Raw genomic sequence first — 22220 nt, 5'->3', positions numbered from 1 at the left:
TGTCTCAAACTTTTAAAAACTTTGAGTTCTCACTGATCTTTTGAAATTTTTGTGATAGAGTTGTTAAGGTGTTACCACTTGAGTGAATGCTGGGTTATTGTCCTAACTGGGAAGCCATCCTGTCTTCTGAGGGAGTGCCACACGAGCGCTGTCTTCTTACAGGTTGCCGAGATATCGGAGGAGCTAGCGACCCTCCCCAAAAGAGCTCAGCTGGCGGCTGCATTCATAACCTACCTCTCTGCTGCCCCGGAAGGCCTCAGGAAGAACTGTCTGGAAGAATGGACCAAGGCAGCTGGTCTAGAGAGTTTGTATTGAGTTACTATGAACTTGAAATTTCAGTATGCCAAAAATGGCCCTTCCGCCTGTTCCCTTTACTTCTCTTCATGGGACGTTTTTCCCTCTGTGTGTCACCAGAGATAGTATGACTACTTCAGATTTGCCAAATCACATGGATCTTTTTTTTGTAAATTGTTTCATTCTTATAGGTTTTCTACTCTTATATCCATATAAGAAACAGACCTCCCTTTGAATTATTTTTAATTTTGCATGAGTATAGCTCAGTATGTTATTTTTTAACATTAATTTTACATGCCAAAATGAAATGGGAGGCTCTAACTTTTCTTGTGAATTTTGTGGTTTTCACAACTTATTGTGGCTGTTAAATATTCACTTAGAAGTAATTCATTCATGAGTTCTGCTCGTTTTCACATTTTACAAAGCTTTTTCCTGGGTTTGTGTTGTGATGCACAGGAATGGGTGTGAGGCCACAGCATGCCATGGGCCTCCCGTGCCAGTCTGTCTGTCAGGTGCTGGTCGCCATGGTGCCAGTCTGTCTGTCAGGTGCTGGTCGCCATGGTGCCAGTCTGTCGTCTGTCAGGTGCTGGTCGCCATGGTGCCAGTCTGTCGTCTGTCAGGTGCTGGTCGCTATGCTGACTACTTGATGCCTTTTGCTTTTCAGAATTCGATCTAAGGAGATTTCTCTGTACTGAAAGTGAGCAGCTGATCTGGAAAAGTGAAGGCCTTCCCTCTGATGACCTCTCCATAGAGAATGCCATTGTGATCTTACAGGTAACTGAAAAGCTTGTCTCAGAGGTTATGTGGAGAGCTGGCAACACTGCAGTGTAAACATGTTGTGGCTCTTGCACCTATTTTTTTTTTTTAGTTGAATAAAATGGCAAATATATTGGTAATTAAAGTTGATTATCTACTGTTTAATGTAATTTATTTTCAATTAAATATAAAAGTATGAGCTAAGATGATAGTACTTTATGATGTTAAAGTACTCAAAATTGAACTTTCTAGTAGTAATAGTTATATTGTGGAGAACACTGAATTGTCTCATGCTTTATTTCTTGCATAAACTTTGTGTTTCAATTTAATTTAATTTACCAAACAAAATTCTACAATGACAAAAGAAGTTTTAGGTTACAAGTTAGAAATGAACATCTATACGTTTTGGAAAATTGTTTCATGTAGTGTGTTTTCTTACAGTTGAAAATACTTTCTTGGTAGTGAATATGAAAGCCATACTGAAAGCCATGGTTACAAACATCATAGACTAAAAAATGTATTACATTGTTGAATGACAGTTTCATTATGTGCTTAGTTCATTCTCTTGACTCTCTCTCCTCAGCCTCCTTTCTCTTTCACTGTTATCCTGATGACCACCCCACTGGTCCCCTTCTCACGTTTATACCTTTTTGTTTTGTCTTATGATTTGATGAACAAATCACAAACTTTAAATGAAGTTTGGTTTTATCATAACTTGATGTACCTCTCACAGTTTTTGTATTTGTTTATTGCACGTTGTGTGCGTACATACATGGAGGCTGGAAGACACTGTGCAGGAGTCGCCTCCCCTTTGGTGTGATCAGGCATGGGGGCCAGTGCACCCACGCTGTCCTCGCTGGCCCATGCAAAGTGCATACTAATTTCCCTCCTAAGTGATGGGAATTCATTTTCTGTCTCAATATATTATACTTTATATCACCATTATCCTCCCTCCTCTCAGTAACCTTTTTTCCTGAGCATAAATCTTTTTCTTTTCTCTATTTTAGTATCTTGCTCCCCCCCCCCAAGTATGTGTGTATATATGTACATCAAATGCTCCTCTTTAGGTAGCATGGAATATTTTTCTTGGTTTGGGTCCTATTTATTCCTCTAATTTGTTTTGTTTTATTAGACCTATTAATTAACTGTCCAGGTGTGTAGCCTGGAAGAAGTCGCTGACTACAAATTGAGTGGTTTTCTTAATTTAATTTGATTTTACTGTTTCTTGATTTGCTTTTTGAACAGTTTTTTATCTTCTTCTGCACTGAAATAAACATCTGGAGCCTCAGCTGCCTTTGTACTAAAGTCTTTGTCAGGTGTTGCCCTACGTTGTGTCTGTCATTCTACACCCTGTGTGTCATGCTTGTCGTACTTATTGATCCTTCTTCTCACTTCAGTTATCAAAGAAAGTCACGATTCACAAATATTAATAAGTCTGGCATAGTGACACATTCATGCTATCCTAGCCTGAGAGGCTGAAGCAGGAAGATTTGAGGGAGTTCAAGGTCATCATAGGTTACATATACATAGTGAGATGATATCTCAAAAACCCAAAGCAAAACAAACCATAAACAGTTCCCCTCAAGACCTTTGATGGTTTAAGAATTATTTCCTAAGGATGAGTGATGGGGGAGGTAAGCCTTTAGAAAACATGTTTATGAGAATATATATATGTATATATTGCTAATAACTGAAAAGACAACTTTCTCTTCAGAATTGGGTTCATAATCAATATTGGAACTTGCCTGTGAATTTAATTTTAATAATAAGCTTATATTTAAATTCCATTTAATATTGACAATTCTTTTGAAGACTTATGCACACTCCTAATGCACCTTCACCCCCCTCCCCCCAAATCACTTGGAAAATAGATTAGATTAGCATGAATTTGCCATTATGGTCAACATTGTATCCCAAGTCTAAGAAGATATGTTAGGTCTGAAATACATTGTAGTTAAATGTGTGATTGGGAAGCACATGCTTAGTTGCATCTATAAACATACTAGGTGAGGTTTGTGAAATGAATTCTCTAAGGATTAACTACTGGAATCTCATGTTACCCAGGCTGGCCTTGAACTTGCTGTGTAGCTAAGTGTGATCTTGAACTCCTGATCTTTTTGCCTCTACGATGCTGGTATTATGTATAGGCCTATGTCAACAGGCTGGCCCCCTCTCTATAAGGAGTAGATAGATTTGATCACAGATAGCTTGTCTCTATCTTTCAATGACATTGGCTTTTGCTGACTTCACATTGACCAATTTCAGTTTGTTTCTCGATTAGAAACATATCCCTCCTCCTCTCCTCACCCCCAGCCTGTTAATCTTCTACAAGGATTCAGGTGAGCCATTTGTTTAGCATTGCCATGCAGTGGCAGGTGACCACTATCTGAATGTGACCCTATCAGATACCCTGAGTGTGCCGTGCAGGGTAGGCCGGGCAGCTCTCGATCATAAACCCTTTCTTATCCTCTTCAGTCTCACTAAATGCATTCCTCAGATATCTCCAGAACCATCACATTCACTTCTGTGGCTTTACTTTGTACCTAGAGAAACGTACTGTGCCAGCCAGCATCTTCCCCCTTTGGGTTGCTTGTTTCGTTTCCTGGAGTGATGTTCCTAAAATGTTAGTCTGCTACTCACAATGTTTCCATGGTGTATCCTAGTCACTTTTCCTTGCCTGCAGTGTGAAATCTTCATTACTCGTAATGGAATGGAATGAATATACATTGCGTGTGAGACATGGCATAGGAAGTTCTTCCTGGTCAGGCAGCCCTTACTAATTCTTCTATCTGTTCTGTTAAAAGCATAATCTTTGCCCACACTTTCCAAATTCAGCTCTGCCTGACGACTGGAGTTGTCCGACTGCTCCAGCTTTCGCAGCCTCTTGTCCATTGTGGGATTAGCTCCTTTGCCTGGATAATCTTTCTTGGCTTAATTTGATTTGACTTTTCCTACCCCAATTCCACATCTCTCCTATGTATCTTATGTACTTCCTGATCATGCAGTTTTCATTTTTGCTTCTTAATTGGATATGAAGTCATTGAAGGTAAGGAAATAGATCTTCATTTCTGGACTCCTTGTCTGTATTCCTATGGTTGTTACCTAGCATGGTAAGTGAATGAATGAGGGAATGGAAGCTCATCATTTTTTATCTGTTAGAATGTGTTAAGTGTAATTTTAGCTCCATTTTATCATGGAACACAGAGATAAAATGTACCTCAGAGAATTTATCTAAAGTTCTATAAAGAAGTATATATAAGATGAAAACCAACTAGTAAGTTGGTTTAGGTTTGTTACACATACTTTGCTAAAATGAGATGCTTAAAAATATTATCACCTCTTTTTTTTTCTGACTGCATCAGATCATTGGTTTGAAATCATGGGTAAGAACTCTTTCAATTTTAAAAGTAATAATATTGAGGGTGTGACAAAATCTAGCAGAACTATGAAATGTTTATTACTGGATGTTAGCATAAAACCAGATCTAAACCCATAGTAACACTGAAGAGTCATTTGCTAGCCAAGTCATTTTGCCAGGGGTTGTGTCTTCATACAGTGGAGCAGTAAGAGAGGCCTCCAGACACAGATGCCTGGTGAGGATTACACAGTGGGGTTGTGTGAGGAAATGTCTGGAGAACTGAGACCCACAGTGCAGCTGTTGGAAAATCCAGCATCTGTTTAGTGTCTTCACATCCTGAACAGTGTTGGCAATGGAAACTGTTTGGGGGAGTTGTTAGTTCCTGCCATCCCCTTCCCCTGACATGCCACTGAAGTTACCCATGTGTTCCTGCTAGACGCAGTCCAGTTCTCATTGTGTTACACCCATTGTCGTGTGTGTTCTTTTACCACGATAGCAGTTGTGTTGTTCTTCTAGTGAGAAAATTAAAGAAAAATTGGTTGATTGTTTAACTACATTTACTAGATAATGATGATTAAAAAATATTGTATAGATGTGGCTGGAGAGATGGCTCAGTGGTTAAGAGCACTGACTGATCTTCCAGAGGACCTGGGTTCCATTCCCAGCAACCACATGGTGGTTCACAGCTATCTGTAACTTCAGTTCCAGGGGACCCAACACCTCACCCAGGCATACATGAGGCAAAATACCAATGCACATAAAATAAGAAAGTAAATAAACAAATAAAAATGTGGAATAGGTAATACGTGTTTTATGTTTGTATGTTGTGTCTTTTCCTCTGTATAAGTGCTGTAGGAAGGCAACTTCAGTGCTGTGGTTTACCAGTGTGAAACATTCTGCACAAATGTGTTCCTAGTTCTTTAGACCCTAATGGACAGCCTAGTCAGTTTCCCTTGAAGGAAATTTGCAGAGTATGTTCACTTTATTGCAATTAGATTTAATTGTTTACTACTTGTTCCTAGTAATTTATCTAAGTGGCTTTTGGTGCAGATAAAAGCCACACCATCTCTTCCACTTTGTGCTTGATAGAGTCACATTCTACAAAGACACAGAAAAGCTTATTTTGCAATTGATTTCCAATTTTTAGGAATTTATTTCTGTTTAAATAAAAATATAAAAATTCATCATTATTTAAAAAGCCTTTTTTCCCCACTAGAGTCGTGTGTGCCCATTTCTGATAGACCCGTCCTCTCAGGCAACAGAATGGTTAAAGACACATCTGAAAGACTCACGTTTGGAAGTTATTAACCAACAGGTATGCACTACTTAAAACTCAGGTCCTGACTGCTGATAAACCAACAGTGAATACAGCTCAGGGTCCATAATGAGAAGACACGTGCAGAGTGAGCTCCCTGCAGCATTCCTCATGGGGATCTGGGGGAGGGAGAAGGGTAGTTCTCATGGCTGCAGGTCTGTCACTTCTAGCATAGGAGAATACACATCGTTTTTGGTGCTGGCGACTCATCTGAGCCCCAGGAGTTTTAACAGTGAGTGGACACAGCTCTTCCTCTTTGAGGAGGAGGTTAAGGAGACAGACCTCTACACTGTGCCACGATTAATGACAAATACAGGGCATTATGGAATTGTAGATGTAAGCTTAGTGTGGAGAGGAAAAAAAGCCTCCTGGTCTTATATGCCTCTCCTTTTCTATCCTGTACTCACTAGGGGTTTTAACATGCCCTAAGATGTGGTAGTATTGTGTTCCCCAAAATATTGTGTATCCTAATAAACTTATCTGGGGTCAGAGAACAGAAAAGCCACAATATTAAACATAGAGGTTAGGCAGTGGTAGCACACGTCTTTAATCCTAGCATTCCAGAGGCAGAAATCCATGTGTTCAAGGATACAGCCAAACATGGTGACTCACGCCTTTAATCCCAGGGAGTGATGGCAAAAACAGAAAGATATATAAGGTGTGAAGACCAGAAACTAGAAGCTTTTAGCTGGTTAAGCTTCAGGCTTTTGAGAAGCAGTTCAGCTGAGACCCATTCTGGATGAGGACTCAGAGGCATCCAGTCTGAGGAAACAGGACCAGCTGAGGAACTGGCAAGGTGAGGTAGCTGTGGCTTGTTCTGTCTCTCTGATCTACCAGCATTGACCCCAATAACTGGCCTCGGGTTTGATTTTATTAATAAGAACTTTTAAGACTCATGCTACACTAAGAGATGATGCTTGGCCAGTGAGCTGTAGTTGTAGTGCTTTGGCAGTAACCCCTCACTGTCCAATTTACCTTATTAAGGAAATTACTGTTGTCTTAATCAAAGTTTGTAAGGATTAACATTTGATTAGTTTTTATATATATTCTTAAGGTATTTGAAAATTTTCCTCTAAATTTAACGTTCCCTATAGAGGTTTCAATCTCATTTGTATATGGTAAGAATAACTGAAAATTAGGTGATGTATAATATATAGCCATTTGTTATGTACCAGTTGGGATATGTTTTGAGAAATGCATTCTTGGGCAGTTCTCCAGTGTGAACATTGAATACATCTCTGCATCTGACATTGTGACCTACTGTACACTTGGCTGCACACTACAACCTCTGGCTTCCAGGCCACAGGTCTGTGCAGCAGGTTGTTGTACCAAACACTGTACCAGGGATAGCAGGGCATGGTGTTATTTAACTCATCTAAACAAGGAATGGGTACAGAAAAAAAAGATAAACATTAATAAATATATAAAAGCAGGGTGTGTACAGGCAGGAACCAGCAGACTGGAGGGCATCGTGGGTGAGGCAGTGCATGTCTGGATGTGACAGTCCAGGACACTTCCAGGCATGCCCAGCTTGTAGTTAGCTTTGTTTTTTTAAATAAATAGAAGGAATACATTTATAAATATTGATAAAATACAGCCAGGTGTATACTCAAGCATCAGGACTGCACACTGTCAGTGTGCTGTATTTACAGGCAGCTGTAACTTACAGTAAGCAATCAGATTGACTTATCCAGAGCCACCACAGTTTGTGCACTGTGCTCTTATGCTGTGACACCCATGGTATCACTGGTCAGTGGAGAATTTTAGCTCTGTGGTCATCTTGTGGGGTCCTGTTGTACATATGGTCTGCTGTTGACTGACTTGTGGGCAGTGAGTCATGCTATTTTGCTTTCCTTTATGAAATATTACATCTCTTTTCCTCCCACTTGGAGGCCTGGAATAGTGTTTAAAACACCCCTTTTGCTAGACAGAAAGCCTAAAAGTTCTTGATTGATTACAAAATCTTACCTAATAGTCCTCTCATAATAGTAATCCTTTCTTACAAACACAAATTTATAGAAGTTTTTCATCTTTTTTTTTTTAAACTTGAAACACAGAGAAGTAGTTCTTTTGAATACGTGGCCATTTATTGCAGGTAGAGGTTGGAATTTTATTTTTGTAGCAACTTGTAAGTGTGGTAGAAACTTGATGGGAAGTTTTGTATTATGGTGTTGTGCCTAAGTTGCAAGACGCCCCCCCACCCCACCCCAAGAGACCACCAGAGACACGAACTCACAGTGGGGTTGTGTGAGGAGGTGCAGCGGGAGGAGTTCCTTGTCTGTGGAGAACTGAGACCCACAGTGCAGCATCTGTTTAGTGTCTTCACATCCTGCACAGTGTTGCTGATGTTAACTGTTTGGGGAAGAGTATGGGGGAGGAAAGAGTTTGGATTCTTCTGTCGCCCCCTGGAGGATCGGTGACTTTGTGTCCTTCTTGGCTTTTACAGGGAGTACCTGTGAGTGAGTGGATGATTCAAGCAGGGGTTAACAGGTGGCAGGAGCAGAAAGGGCTTGACCCAGGGGAGGGGTCCCCCAGTCCTATCAGTAAGCCCTCTTCAAGTCACTATGTAAGGGATCTAGTCTGGGTGTCCTGTCTGGGGTCTGAACACGATTTCCTTGACCTGGTACCAGAGTCAAAAGTCCCCTCCTGTTGCTAGCCGACGTTGAAGGTGGGTCATTCTGAGGAACAAAAAGTAATCCATTTATTTTTCTTAACATTGACACTGTTATTGTAAGCAGTCTCCTTCACATCCCTCGATTTCACCAGGGTCAGGTCTAGAGGGGAAGAAGGAATATTTCCCATGGCTTGTCCTTGTATGTTAGCAAATGAGAGATGAGCAGAAATATAACAAATCACACTGACGAACAAGACAGTCAGACAGAAAGGAAGAACAAGGGTCCTTAACAGAGTTCTGTGCCTGACAGATGGTCCAGGCAGACGGGCATCTGGAAAGGGAGCCTCGATTATGCCAAAGACCGTACGGATGGGACGGGGACAAGAGAGTTCTCAGATACACAGATGGGACCCTTGTGAGTCCCTGACAAAGTGGCCTCAGACTCGAGACCCCCTGCCCAAACAAGGAGAGGGGACATCTCCTGACTGCTCCAGGTTTGCTTTTATGGTGCGTCTGCCATAGTGGAACCTCTCAAAAACAGACAGCTGCTGGCAGCAGTCAGAAATCGAAAGGAGAAACAGAAAACAGCAACAACAAACAGGCAAGACAGACAGACAGACTCACCCAATGTAAACCTTCAAAGTCCAGAGTCTCTGGGGTATTCTGGGGATCCCAGAGTAGCCCTCAAATGTTGTGCCCAAGTTAAGAGACCCCCAAAGAGACTACCAGAGACACAAACTCACCGAAATGCAAAAGCAAGGTTTATTGGAGCAGTTCAAGCCACAGCGTGGATCTCTTCAAGCACACCACACTGACGCAGAGGAGGCCAGAGGAGGTGCCCCTCCCCGAGCATGCATGGTTTCTAAAGGCAAACCACAAGGTTGCCACATTAGGGGGTTCAGTAGGGTACAGTCCTGATTGGCTCGTGCTTAGGGACTTTCCTGAATTCTGCTGTTATCTCATGTTCAGTTTAACCCCGGTTATTTGTTAAACCCAGTCCTAAGCTGTGTCGGGTTGGGGCATTCTGTGGTTAATCAGTTGCTACCAGATGGCCAGATGGCTGTTCCTGACATCCTGACTTTGTTTTTTCTGGTTCCTGGAACTTATGTCAGCAATACTGAGAACTCGAAACCTAAGGCCTGTTGTGAAATGGAGAGGCTTACAAGATGGAGGGGCCTTGGTTCCTAGTGGCAGACATGAAGACTTGATGTTCAGTTGGTACACAGTTGCTTCCAGGTGTGCAGGATGAGAATGCTCTAGAGATCTGTTCTCCTAATTATGTTTATAATTAATAGTACTATATTAGACACTTAGAATTCAATAGGGAAGGAAGGAAGAGCTTATGTTATTTGGATTTTTTTGTTACGGTAATTTTTAAGCCATATTTTTCTTCTGTGTCTACTTAAATTATTTAAATTATGAAAATTTTGAGGTAATTTATTAAACTAAAATGATTTATTACTAGATATTTTATAACTAGAAAACAACCATGGATAATTTTGATTAGTGCTATAGATGATAGACTTTCAAAACTTCAAATAGTTTGTGTTAGTATGTTCATTGTTTATAAGGATCTTTGTAAGCATGGGGATAAGGAGCTAGTATATGCTTTTCTTTATTTCCACAGGACAGTAACTTTATCACAGCTCTCGAATTGGCAGTGCGTTTTGGGAAAACCCTCATTATACAAGAGATGGATGGGGTGGAGCCTGTTCTTTATCCACTGTTGAGACGAGATCTGGTTGCTCAAGGTAAATGTTTGAATTTCTTGAGTACCAGTTTTTAAAACCAGGCACAAACTTACAAGAGTCTCTTCTGGTGGAGCCATCCATGTAAGACATGCTTAATTGTCCCAGCAACACAGTGTGGAGTTTGGGGGGCAAAGCACACATGTGATCATCTGTTGTCCTTGCAAGTTGTGACAGTGTATGTAATTGTTGTTCTCTCTCATCAGACTCAGGAATTTTCACTCAGGGTAGCTACGTAAACATGTACTTCCTGCTCATAGTAAAAAAGGAAGCAGGTGTTTAGCATAGCTTTAACATTCGCAAACAGTTTGAGCACAGATAGCCACACTTGTAAGTTCTAAGAACTGAGAAATTTCCTGAAGCCCATGGTCCCAGATGCTGCTTATAGACTGTTTTTGCAAGTAGGCCATTCCGAAGATGTTTGTGCTTCTTCATGGATACCTCATATGGCTTTTAGGAAATACTCATGAGGTCTTTCCATGCCCTGACACTTTATGAGATAAACATGTGACTTCTCTGGGCATAGCTGACAGTGAGTCAGCCCTGGGACTCCCAATTGTTGAGTTGCTCCTGCTTTATTCAGAGGATAGTGTAGATGCTTTTGAATTTCCCATATTCCCGTAAATTACTGGTAAACTCTTGGCTCATCATTCTGGATTTAGATTGAATCATCTCTTTGCCTCAGGAAAGGTTATGTAACAACTTACTCTGAAACATTTTGGGGTTTTACCATGTCAGATAATTCTGTATGCATGGCATTTGGTTAATTTTCATAAGTATCTTTGAAATTTGTGCAAATTTTGCTCTTTGTTGGTTTAATTTTTTGAAGATCAATTATGTCATATTTGTTGTGTTATTCTTTATCACTTTAGAAACATTAGTTTGCTCATTCTTGTCAAGTAAAATATCAGAAAGTCAGTTTTGAATTTGTTTCTTTTTGTTTTCGTTCTGTCATTTTTGTTTGTTTGTTTTAAGTATCTTGAATTTTTGTCATGAAATGTTCTGTAAATCTAGAAGTCTCTCAGATTTGACAGTCTGATCCTACGGTGCTATTCTATAGCTTTATGAACTAGTTGTGTTAAGTCAGTGTTGCCATTGCTATGACACTTACCTGCAAAAAATCAACTCAAGGAATACAAGATTTATTTTGACTCATGGTTTTAGAGGCTTCAGTCTACCTTGGTTGGCAGCATTGTTCCTAGGTTTACATTGAGGCATTGTATCCTGGAAGAGATGCTGGAGCAGAGTAGTAACAGTGATGTGTTCAGGAAGCAGAGTAGTAACAGTGATGTGTTCAGGAAGCAGAGTAGTAACAGTGATGTGTTCAGGAAGCAGAGAGTAGTAACAGTGATGTGTTCAGGAAGCAGAGAGTAGTAACAGTGATGTGTTCAGGAAGCAGAGAGTAGTAACAGTGATGTGTTCAGGAAGCAGAGTAGTAACAGTGATGTGTTCAGGAAGCAGAGTAGTAACAGTGATGTGTTCAGGAAGCAGAGAGTAGTAACAGTGATGTGTTCAGGAAGCAGAGTAGTAACAGTGATGTGTTCAGGAAGCAGAGAGTAGTAACTAGAACAGATAGATTCCGCAGTGACATAATCACATGACCTATTTCCTTTACCATGATCCCGCTTTCCAGTTTCCCCACCTCTAGTACTACTTACACAGTTTAATTCACCATTAGACTAAACTAAACCATTGATCCCATTGGTACCCTCATGGTCTGTCTTCTCTGGGAATCCCCTTCTCAGTTGCCTAGGTCTGCTTTATTGTTTTTCTAGGAAATCTGTCAATTGAATTGGCAGTGAAGATCAGCTGTCACACTGCTGTTTACATGGCATCCACCTCTGTTCTTTTTAAGTTACGTACATTTTTAAAGCAAATCTTACTGTGAATGTTTAAATGTGATTAATAGCATGACATTTTAAGGTATGGATGCTAAAAGGACAAGTTAACATATCTATCCTTTTATACAGTTAATCTTTTTCATGTGGCAAAAGCAGCTAAACGACTTCAGAATTTCAAATATGATACTATTGTACTCATTATAATCCTTACGTTCTAAATTGGCCTTCTAGAATGTTCTACATTGGCTTTTCAAACTTACTCATCTCACATATCTACTATTTTGTGTGCTTTTAGTTACATCTCACCATAGGTGAGTTTGCACAATAATTTTCATGTTTTGTCTGGCTCATTTTCTTTATTTAATGCCCTCTAGGTTCATTCATTTAGTAGCAAATAGCAGTATATCCTTCACTGTGACCAGATAGCAATCCATTATGTTTATATACTATATTTTCGTACTGATGGACTCTTCCATGTTTCTCCATCTTGGCTATAATAAGTAATGTTGTAGTGAACATTTGAGGGTGCAGATAGTGTTTTGAGATGGTGTGTCCTAATCAGCTTTTTGTAATACCCAAGTAAAAGATAGGTCCTTCAGGGCATGTATGTCCCAGTGACCCACTTCCTCTAAATAGTTTCCACCTTTTAGTTCCTGCCTTCCATTAAAGCTTCCAAGTCAGGAACCCATCCATGGATAAATCCACTGATTACATCAGAACTTTTTATTTAATCACTTCCCTAAGGCCCAGCAACTGATAATCAACATTTTCACATGTGAGCCAGTTTTAGACATTTCAGAGTCAAACCATCACATGGTGGTTTTGTTTGTGGGTATATACCTAGGAGAGGGATTCCTCGCCACTGTAGAGTTCTAGTTTTAATTTCTTTAGAAACTTCTGTAAGGCTTTTTGTAGCAGGACATCAGTGTTCATTCAGCAACTGGTTCTTTTTGTGCTTTGCCTTTCCTATAGCAGTCATCCACACAGAGGTGAAGCCTATGGTAGATTCCATTTGCATTTGCCTAATGATTAGTAATGCTGAGCATATTTCATTCTTTGTTGGCCATTTTAATGTCTTTGGAGAAGTGTTATTCAGGCCCTATTCCATTTTTAAAAGGTTATTTGCTTTTCTGCTATTTATAATTCTTTATACATTTTGGATGTTGTCTTTAGTATAGTTTTCAAATCCTCCTTCCCACTGTCTCCATATCATCTTTTTATTTTGTGGATAGGTAGATAATGGATATCTTTGTTACTACTCAAATTTTTATATTCATAGATTTTTATTTTATATCTAAAGTAGTAATACAGTAAATACCTTTTAACTAAATAATTTAGAAATTGGGAATAATACATGATTAAGAGTCTCTAGGTTTGACATCTACAAACAACTATTTCAGAAAAAATTGGAATATGAGACATACAGTTAATATTAAAACTATACCCATTATAAGTAGGTATCCCATTGTTACTTCTGTATGCCAGGATCATCTTAATGTTATCTGACCTATGTAAATGCTATTTGAGCATTTAGCAGTTTCTTGACCAGTCCAATTTTGATGTCTTTCGCACTGTATTAGAAATCTGTTCTCTCTGGGTCAGAGCCTGCAGACACTGTTTGAAGGGGATAGTGAAATCTCCAAAGGAAAGACCATGTGTCATGTGTATGTGTGGTTAAAGTGTTTAAACATAATGCCTGTTTTTCAGTAAAATGTAGTTTTTAATGTTAGTGGATTTGTCATGGTTGTTTTTCAAAGTCAAGGAAACTCACTGCCCTATAGTTTTTTTAAAAGTCTGTATGCAGAAATGCTTGAAAACAGTTTCTAAAAACTCACATAGAAATGTACAGAAGATTCAAGCCAGCTAATTGTGTGTTTATATGTGTGTTTTTGATAGGACCCGCGTTATGTAGTACAAATAGGTGACAAAATCATTGACTATAATGAAGATTTCCGCCTTTTCTTGTCAACAAGAAATCCGAATCCCTTCATCCCACCGGATGCTGCATCCATCGTGACTGAGGTGAACTTTACCACGACCAGAAGTGGACTTCGAGGGCAGGTGTGTGGGCAGGACACGCCAGTGGACACTTACAGAGCCGTGTTTGCTATGAATGAGTTTGTTAAGATAGTTAGGATTAAATTCAGGATTTGGAAAATATGCTTGGAAGTAAAGCATACAGATCCTTTATTAGATTTGTGCTTTTGATACTAACTTCATATTTTTGTTCCTCTAATATAGTTCATTTTACAGTCTATTTCTGTTACATTTGGTAAAATTTGTGAGACAGATAGTTCATAGAGATAAGACCAGTTTTTAAAATTCAAATTAAGGGCTGGGCAGTGAGTGGCAGCGCATGCCTTTAATCTGTGGATCTCTGTGAGTTCGAGGTTAGCCTGGTCTACAGAGAGTTCAGGACAGCCAAGGCTACAAAGAGAGACCCTGTCTCGAAAAATCAAAACATAAGTAGATAAATAAATAAAATTCCAATTAAGAAAGCTGAAAACTGCAGTTATTTGATGTGTTCATGTGGGCAAGGGGTTCTGATTCCTGAGCCAGGATTTTTTGAAAAGGATTTTTTAGTTAGTTTTTGAGATTATGATTGTATCATTTTCCTCTTCTCTTTTCCCCTGCAAACTCTTTCAAATTCACCTTGACCAGTGTTAACCACTGGAACAGTGTGTCATTGAGCTCATTTATCTGTATCTGGTTTGTTACAGTTTGGAATTAATGTTTGAGATTAAAAATGATTTTTAAATTTATATACTTTTATTTGTATCGTTTTAGCTTTTCCTCTGGAAAGAAATATGTGTTGGTTTTGAGTGCCATCTCTTCTTTTTACTCACTTAACAGTATTTATCTCCTTTTGCTCTTAAGACAGCATGTGCATCTGTGTAATTTTTACTTTATTGAAATTTAAAAGCTGCTTCTTCAAAATATTCTTTGCTTATACCATGAGGTTTCCTGAGCATTTATTTATGAATTACAGAATTTGCATTATAATTCTTACATATCAGTACTTGAACAGTCACTCAGAATTTATCGACAGCATTGCTTCCTTGATCTGCAGACTCACCTTAGGAGTTGGTGTGAGGAGCAGAGTGTAGGTCTTCCTATGATAAGAGTGCAAGTTACAGACAGTTCCTGTTGAAAACCTTTCCAATGTGGCGTCCTGTTTGACCCCCTAACAACAGTAGAGAAAGGTTCTTTTTTAAAAAAACATTGGTACTATTTTTATTTTCATTGAATTGTTTTAAAAATTGCTTTATTTTTAAATTAGAATATAAAGTATTAGATATTCCTATGACATTTTTGAGCAAAATGTGTTTTGCTGTTTGTTGTTTTAATTGTAATAATCTTAGTGGGTGTGAAATGTTATTTCAATGTTGTTTTGATGATATAATATTTAATTTTTGAATTACATTTATATGTGTGTGTGTGTGTGTGTGTGTGTGTGTGTGTGTGTGTGTGTGTGTATGGGTATGCATGGTCCCTGATGTGTGTAAGGGTCAGAGGACAACTGGAAGTCATTTCACCATATAGATTATGAGGATCAGACTCAGGTCTTTAGACTTGGTGGCAGGTCCTTCACCCAGTAAACCATCTCACTGGCCCCCAAAATGAAGTATTTTAATATGTCTTATATCTTAAGTAAATGTTTATTAGTAGCTAATACGAGTTGCATAGTTTTTATAGTTTAATCTAACTTTAGAATGAAAATTTAATACTTCACAAATACTGTGATTTTTACACATTTGACGTTGCAATGATTGCTTTCTTCATCAGTCTTCTGTTTCTTGTCAGGCACAGATGTGGAAGTGCCTTGTACTCAATTAGAAAGAATCAAATGATGTCACATTTATCACATTACCTGGGTGCTTACTCATTTCCAAGGCCTACTCAGAAGTTTTTCTGTGTTTTGAACTTCATTGCTGGAATTACTTCTCTTGTTTTTCTTTTTTAAGCTTTTAGCTTTAACCATTCAGCATGAAAAGCCTGATCTAGAAGAACAGAAAACAAAACTGTTGCAGCAGGAAGAAGACAAGAAAATACAGCTAGCAAGACTTGAGGAGTCTCTGTTAGAGGTGATGAGCTTTCAGAGCGGTTTTCATATTGCTGCGTTTTCATCAAATACAAACCACAAGTATCTATGACACACAAGGGGTATCTTCAAAATGCTTGGGATTTTTCCAAAGTCATACTAGTATCTCAAATTCACAATTCTAATAGAAAACAAGGATCTCTCTCAGAATAAAAATCTGAAGGAGTTATAATTATGATAAATTGTTCTAAGCTAATAATTTCTTTTTATTGCATTGTTTTATTATTCATTGGAATTTCAAATGGCAGTATAATTAGCATGAAATTATGACTGACTATATAAACATATTTACTTTTGGTTATTATGTTAATAAATATAAAACATGCAGTTATTTGATATAGGAAGGCTAAGTAATATGAAAATTCTTTTAAAAATATTTTTACTGTATTAATAGTTAATAGTTATATGCTTCCTTTAATTGATTATCTTAATATTATAATAACTTTTATTATTTCTTCTGCAGACACTTGCCACATCTCAAGGCAATATTTTGGAAAATAAGGATTTGATTGAATCTTTGAATCAGACAAAAGCAAGCAGTGCTCTTATTCAAGACTCACTTAAAGAATCTTACAAACTCCAAATTTTCCTTGATCAAGTAATTATCTCCTTTGCTGTGATTTCATGTCAGCTTTTCTTAAATATTTGTGTTAATTTGGTAGAACATGTACAGTCAGATCTTCAGGGGAATGATTTTGTCAAAAATGAAAGCCATTCAGAAATACCAGAGCCTGGGGTGTGATTCCTATTTTAGGGAGGCAGTAACAATGTTACTCACTGAGTAACGTCAGCTGCTCTGTCTACCCTGGTGGCGTCTACATCATATGCCACATTGTTACTTACAGTAGCGATGTGCTTTAAGATGAAGTTGAAAGTGAATGTTTTGAAAAGGAGTGTGAGAAAACATCTTTACCATTTGTGTCTGTCAGCATTCTGTTACTCTAGTGAACGCCTGTGAGAAGTCAACTTGTAATGGAAGGTTCATTTGGGCTCATAGTTTTGGGGTTGGAGCTCAAGGTCAGTTACTCGTTGCTTTGGGAACTGTGGCAAGGCAGCACATCACGTTAGGAAGATCTGGTGAAACTCTCCCCCTCTGTCTATGTGTGTCAGAGAGACTGGGAGAGGAAGGGGTGAGTGGGAGGAACCAGGGTCCGACAATCAGCCCTCTGAAGACACTCCATTCAATAAACAGACCCCAAGGCCATCTCTTACAATTTCCTTCACTGTCCCACAGCACCATGGGCTTCAGGTAAGATGTTAACATGCAGACTCTCAGGGAAGAGTATAAATCTAAACGGTGGCACCATTCTTAGATGTCTGTCTGTCTGTCTTGTTCCCTCCCTCCCTTCCTCTCTTTAGTATTTTTAGGGGGGTCTTAGATTATAGTCTATATTAGGCAAGGTTCTCTAGAGTTACAGAACTTATGGAATGAATCTCTCTCTACATATATAAACAGGGGCTTTATTGGAATGATTTATAGGACTGTAGCCTGTAAGTCATTCCAATAAATCTTAAGTATTTGTGTTCATTTGGTAGAACATGTACAGTCAAATCAAAACCAACAGTGGCTAGCTGTGAACAGAAAGTCAAGAACATAGTAGTTGCTCAGTCCCAAATGATGGGAGTCTCAACTGGTCTTCTGTAGCAATCCCAAAGAGGTAGTCTCCAGTGCCAGTAAAGGAATGGATGTGCTAGCAAGGTGAGGGCAAGCAGGCAAAGAGCAAGAGCTTCCTTCTTCTATGTCCTAATATAGACTTCCAGCAGAAGGTGTGGCCCACATTAAAGGTATTTTTTCCCATCTCAAGATTTGGATTAAAGATGTGTGTCTTCCAGCCTTAAGATTCAGATCAAAGGTGTATGTTTTCCCACCTCAAAGGCCCAAACTGGAAGATGATTCACCCACTTCAAACTAAGCAGATAATCTCTCACAGGTGTGCCCTCCATTTCTGGATTGTAGTTCATTCCAGATAGTCAAGCTGACAACATAGCCATTACAAATCCTAACTGGCCTTGAGCCCAGCTGGCTTCAGACTTGCAGTGATCTTCCCCTTTCAGCCTCCTGAGTGCTAGGATGACAAGGATGGGTCACTGTGTCCAGAAGAATTTTTCTTAGGACAGAAATATACTAATTGGGTTATACATTATTTCTTTTCAAACATTTTTCTTCCCTGTTCAGAGTAGACACAGTCAATGTGAGGGTCTGAACCACTGTCTTACAAATGGCTTGGAATCCTTCTTATGCTCTAATGATTCCTTTAGCGAAGTGCCAACCCCACATCTATGTAATATATATCATTTTCTTTTCTGCACAGTGCGACTGAGCTTTGCTGGAAACTCAGACAACCAGAGTTAATATCGCCATGCGTTTCCAGGCAGCAGCCTGACCTTTTGCTTGCTGACATTCTTGAGTTATTGGGCACGTTGATGTTCTTGCATCATTTCTGTTCCCCTCGATGACTTCCGTTTCTGCTTTTCCACTCTTGTTCGCATTTGACACTTACTGTTACTACTGTAGATGCTTGGAGGAGAGCTCTGTTGAAACCAGAGTGAGACCAGAGATCTGATTCTAGTTCAGTCATTCCCCCTGTCATTGCAGAGCTAAGCTCGATGGGTTCCCACAGCACTGTGAGTGTTGTGCCTTCTCTGTGCAGCAAGCATTGATGGGCTGTAGGTGGGACCCACCAGAGCCACATTTGTGGATGCAGCACTGTGATGAAAAGACGCGAACCTACCTGCATTGAGAACCTTGTAACCATGTAACCTGTGATTCTCCCACGTCCTCTTCTGTCAGAACGGCAGCCCCTGTCCTGAAGTGCACACCTCTAGCAGTCATGTTCCTTGCCTCTGCTCCTTGTTTAAAGTGTCCTTGCAGGATGGCATACCATGCTCTTGCATCACCTAAGTCACCTAAATCACCTGACCCCACTTGCTGACTATTCCATTCTTTCTTCTTGTGCCAAATACTCTTTAGTTTTGACTAAGGCCAATCCATGAACCACTTGTGACTCTACTATGTAAAGGTTAGAAAAATATTTCAGATATCTTGCTGTAATATGAATGTTAAAGCCTCACTCCTAAATTCTATGTAGATACCTAATCTCTGATGAGGTAGGATTAAGAGATGGCACCTTTGTGGAGTGAAGGTCTCCTGGGTCAGGAGGAGAGTTACTGTGCTGTATGAAAGAGGGCAAAGAGGACATGCTTGCTTTAAACTCTGGAAGGCACAGGGAGGAGGAAATGGGCCTTCAGTAGACACCAGGTCTGCTGGTGCATTAGCCTTGGACTTCATGCCACCAGAACCCATTCTGGGTTCTTTCACATAGCACTCTGAGTGAGTGGAGACATTTTGTCCTCATCTGTGTATAAATGAAGATGCTATTACCTTAAGTTACAGAAATTCTTCTTCATCTTGATGTGTTGTGTGAGTAGTCTGTGGCTAGGTGTGTGTACAGTGGTCTGCAGGTGGCAAAAAAGCACTGGTGTAAGATCCCTCTTCTGTCTCCACTAATGTTCACAGGAGCGGGATGCCTATCTGCCTTTGGCTGAGAGTGCCAGCAAGATGTACTTCATCATCTCTGACTTGTCCAAGATTAATAACATGTACCGTTTCAGCCTGGCTTCATTTCTCCGACTTTTCCAACGAGCTCTGCAGAATAAGCAGGTCAGTTGTTGGGTATGCTAGAGATGTATTTAAAGAGACCACTTAAATATTGAACTTACACTAATACATCTTTGAGAAAGCTTTTATTATGTATTTCAGAGGACCATGTAACAATTTTGAACTTCATTTAAAAGAGACCATTTCTTTAACTCTGTTTGATGTTCTTGGCAAACTATTATAGTATTGTTTGAAACAAAGGAATAGTTTATGTTCCAAGAAAAGTTAATAGTGATTCCTCAAACACCAACAATTCACAAGTGTTTGTAAATATAGTAAATTGTCTACCTAGTCCTGTCACCTGAGCTGTATACTTTGTCAGTTGAGACTGTAATATAGGCAAAGCATTGTTCTCCATAATGGAGGCAAGCTAGTACATTGCTTTAGCAGGATTGCTCTCCTGGGGGAAGCTTGACAAACTGTCTCACTAAGTAGGGATTTGGTTACCACACAGCAGGGGTGTGTTTCTTGTATCTAGGAGCTCAGCTGGGACTTGAGCGTGTGGCTCAGGTGCAGATTCTTCAGTTCTCTGTTGGGTACCAAGGTGGGAAGACTTGATGAGTAGTAGTCTCTTCACCACTGAACTACTGTGGTAGGGTTGACTTCCTCATAGCACAGAGTAGGTGAACTTCTTATGATAACTCGGGACACCAAATAATATATTCCACCAGATAAGATAGAGATGGAATCACATTTTATAACCCAGCTGCATCATTTTTGCAAACCTGTATTGACCAAAACAACAAAGTCTGTCCAGATTCAAAATGAGCAAGTAGGCACCACCTCTTGATGTATACATACCCCACCCTAATTTATATCTCTAATTTTTCCTTAAATTCTTAGAGTTGGGTAACTGAGGGGGAAATGCACATTAACAAGCTCTTTGATAAATACTGGCTACATATCCTTCATAAATACATTCCATTAGTATGTTTTAACTGTTTCCATGAAGCCTTTTCAGTCTGTGGTATAGCCAACAGTAGCTGCATTTCTTGTCATCCTTGTGCTACTGTGCAATTATGGACATTCAGCTGCTTTCACAAATCTCTGATCACGTGTAAGACAGTAAGTGCAGTTGTGTTTGATGTTTGTACTTTTTTCTTGCTGAACACAATTTTTACATTCTTTGTTTTTCTTTTACACTATTAATATTTTCAGACGTCCTTACTTGTTAAGAACCTTAAGCTTTTATAATGTGTTGTAATTATTTTGAGTTTCTTTTCTTCCTTTTCACTTGATTTAAAAAATAATTTTGCAAAACTAAATACCATCAAAATTGTGATTCATGATTTTTGCATTTGGTATAATGCTAACATGTTTTTTGTTTTTTATTATTTTGGAAGAGAATCTTTACTGGTGTTGGCTGCTTAGTATTTTTACCAAGGAATGCTTTATAGTCCTTTATTTGATTATAAAGGTTTTATTTTTCCTGATACATCTCTCACTGTCATATTACTTAATATTGTCCATTTGAAGTAAAGCTTTATCCAATAAAGAGCTTGTGATTTGAGGAAAGGTTTTTGCCAGCAAAAGTTAGTCTGTCATGGTGAAAAAGAAACATTTTTATAACTGAAGGAAGGGTACAGAAGGCCATAAGGTGCATTTAAGGTTTACACGCCATGACTCTAATGAGGGTATCTAAAGTAGCCCAGAAAGATGGCACAAACTGGGTATCCAGGAGACTGAGATAAGCAGTGCTGTGCTTGGTTATGTAACCATTTCCTGCAATACGCCATTTTTGTGTCAGTTTTGTGTAAACACACCCATGGGTCAGAGGTGAGTGTCTTTGTGTAGTTTTGCCTTTTTCTGGTGTGTGCCTTACTCTGTGTGCATCTGCCGATGTCTCCATGGGGATCTGGGTGCTGGTCAGTCAAGCATGTCACATCTGCCTGTGGTTCCTCAGACACTGGCTTCTGAAAACCCTTCTTTCCTTGTTTTAAGGCTCTGCCTCACTAGAGTATGTTGTTCCCTTTAGATAAGCACTAGATTTCAAGAGGAGTAGGAATGTTTAAAATGTTATAACCATGGTCCTTAGTTTTGACAGGTATTTGAAAATTGAAAACTATTTCATATGTAATCAAACAGGGTGTTTATAATTCTGTATTGGTCGAAACATTTTTATAGAAAAGTAAATATATATACTTCTCAATAACAGCAGTTCTGCTACACAGTATTCCATTGGATAGTATTGACCCATGTATGTGTACGTGTGTGCAGTTACGTGCACATTTGAATTTATTTTCATATGATTTTATAAATGTAGAGTAAAAAACTATAGCTTACAAGTGTTTTAGAATAAAGTCCATTGTAATGACTAATTTTTCATTTCACGTGTGAGGTTACTTAGCAGACAGTTCTTAACTTTATTCCAGTTTCACACATTTCACTGTAAACTTCTCTGCATTTTTCTCAACCATTAAAATTATCTTACTAGTTTTTTCTTTAGTTACAAACATAAGAATATAAACCCCTTAGTCTAATCTAATGTCAGAGTCAAACTTTACAAGACATGTATTCTCTAAATCACTTCCAAA

The 22220-nt window shown here is 39.0% G+C and overlaps 1 protein-coding gene across 2 annotated transcripts in view; it reads left to right on the top strand.

Moving 5' to 3' along the window:
* Positions 1–22220, top strand: part of Dync2h1 (dynein cytoplasmic 2 heavy chain 1) — a 260746-nt gene that overhangs the window by 145079 nt on the left and 93447 nt on the right. Inside the window, exons 62-70 of one of the 2 annotated variants that reach the window (XM_052751655.1) lie at positions 163–304; positions 959–1068; positions 4413–4433; positions 5625–5723; positions 9965–10089; positions 13825–13987; positions 15892–16011; positions 16492–16626; positions 19546–19689. In XM_052751655.1, the coding sequence (XP_052607615.1) occupies positions 163–304; positions 959–1068; positions 4413–4433; positions 5625–5723; positions 9965–10089; positions 13825–13987; positions 15892–16011; positions 16492–16626; positions 19546–19689 (1059 nt within the window). The remainder of the gene's footprint in view (positions 1–162; positions 305–958; positions 1069–4412; positions 4434–5624; positions 5724–9964; positions 10090–13824; positions 13988–15891; positions 16012–16491; positions 16627–19545; positions 19690–22220) is intronic. The other variant, XM_052751659.1, reaches the window with a different exon arrangement.

Source organism: Peromyscus californicus, unplaced genomic scaffold, assembly GCF_007827085.1.
Source record: "Peromyscus californicus insignis strain IS unplaced genomic scaffold, ASM782708v3 Scaffold_11__1_contigs__length_118956290, whole genome shotgun sequence".
Taxonomy (NCBI): domain Eukaryota; kingdom Metazoa; phylum Chordata; class Mammalia; order Rodentia; family Cricetidae; genus Peromyscus; species Peromyscus californicus.
Note: the sequence above shows the minus strand (reverse complement) of the source record. Positions and strands in the feature narration are given on the sequence as shown.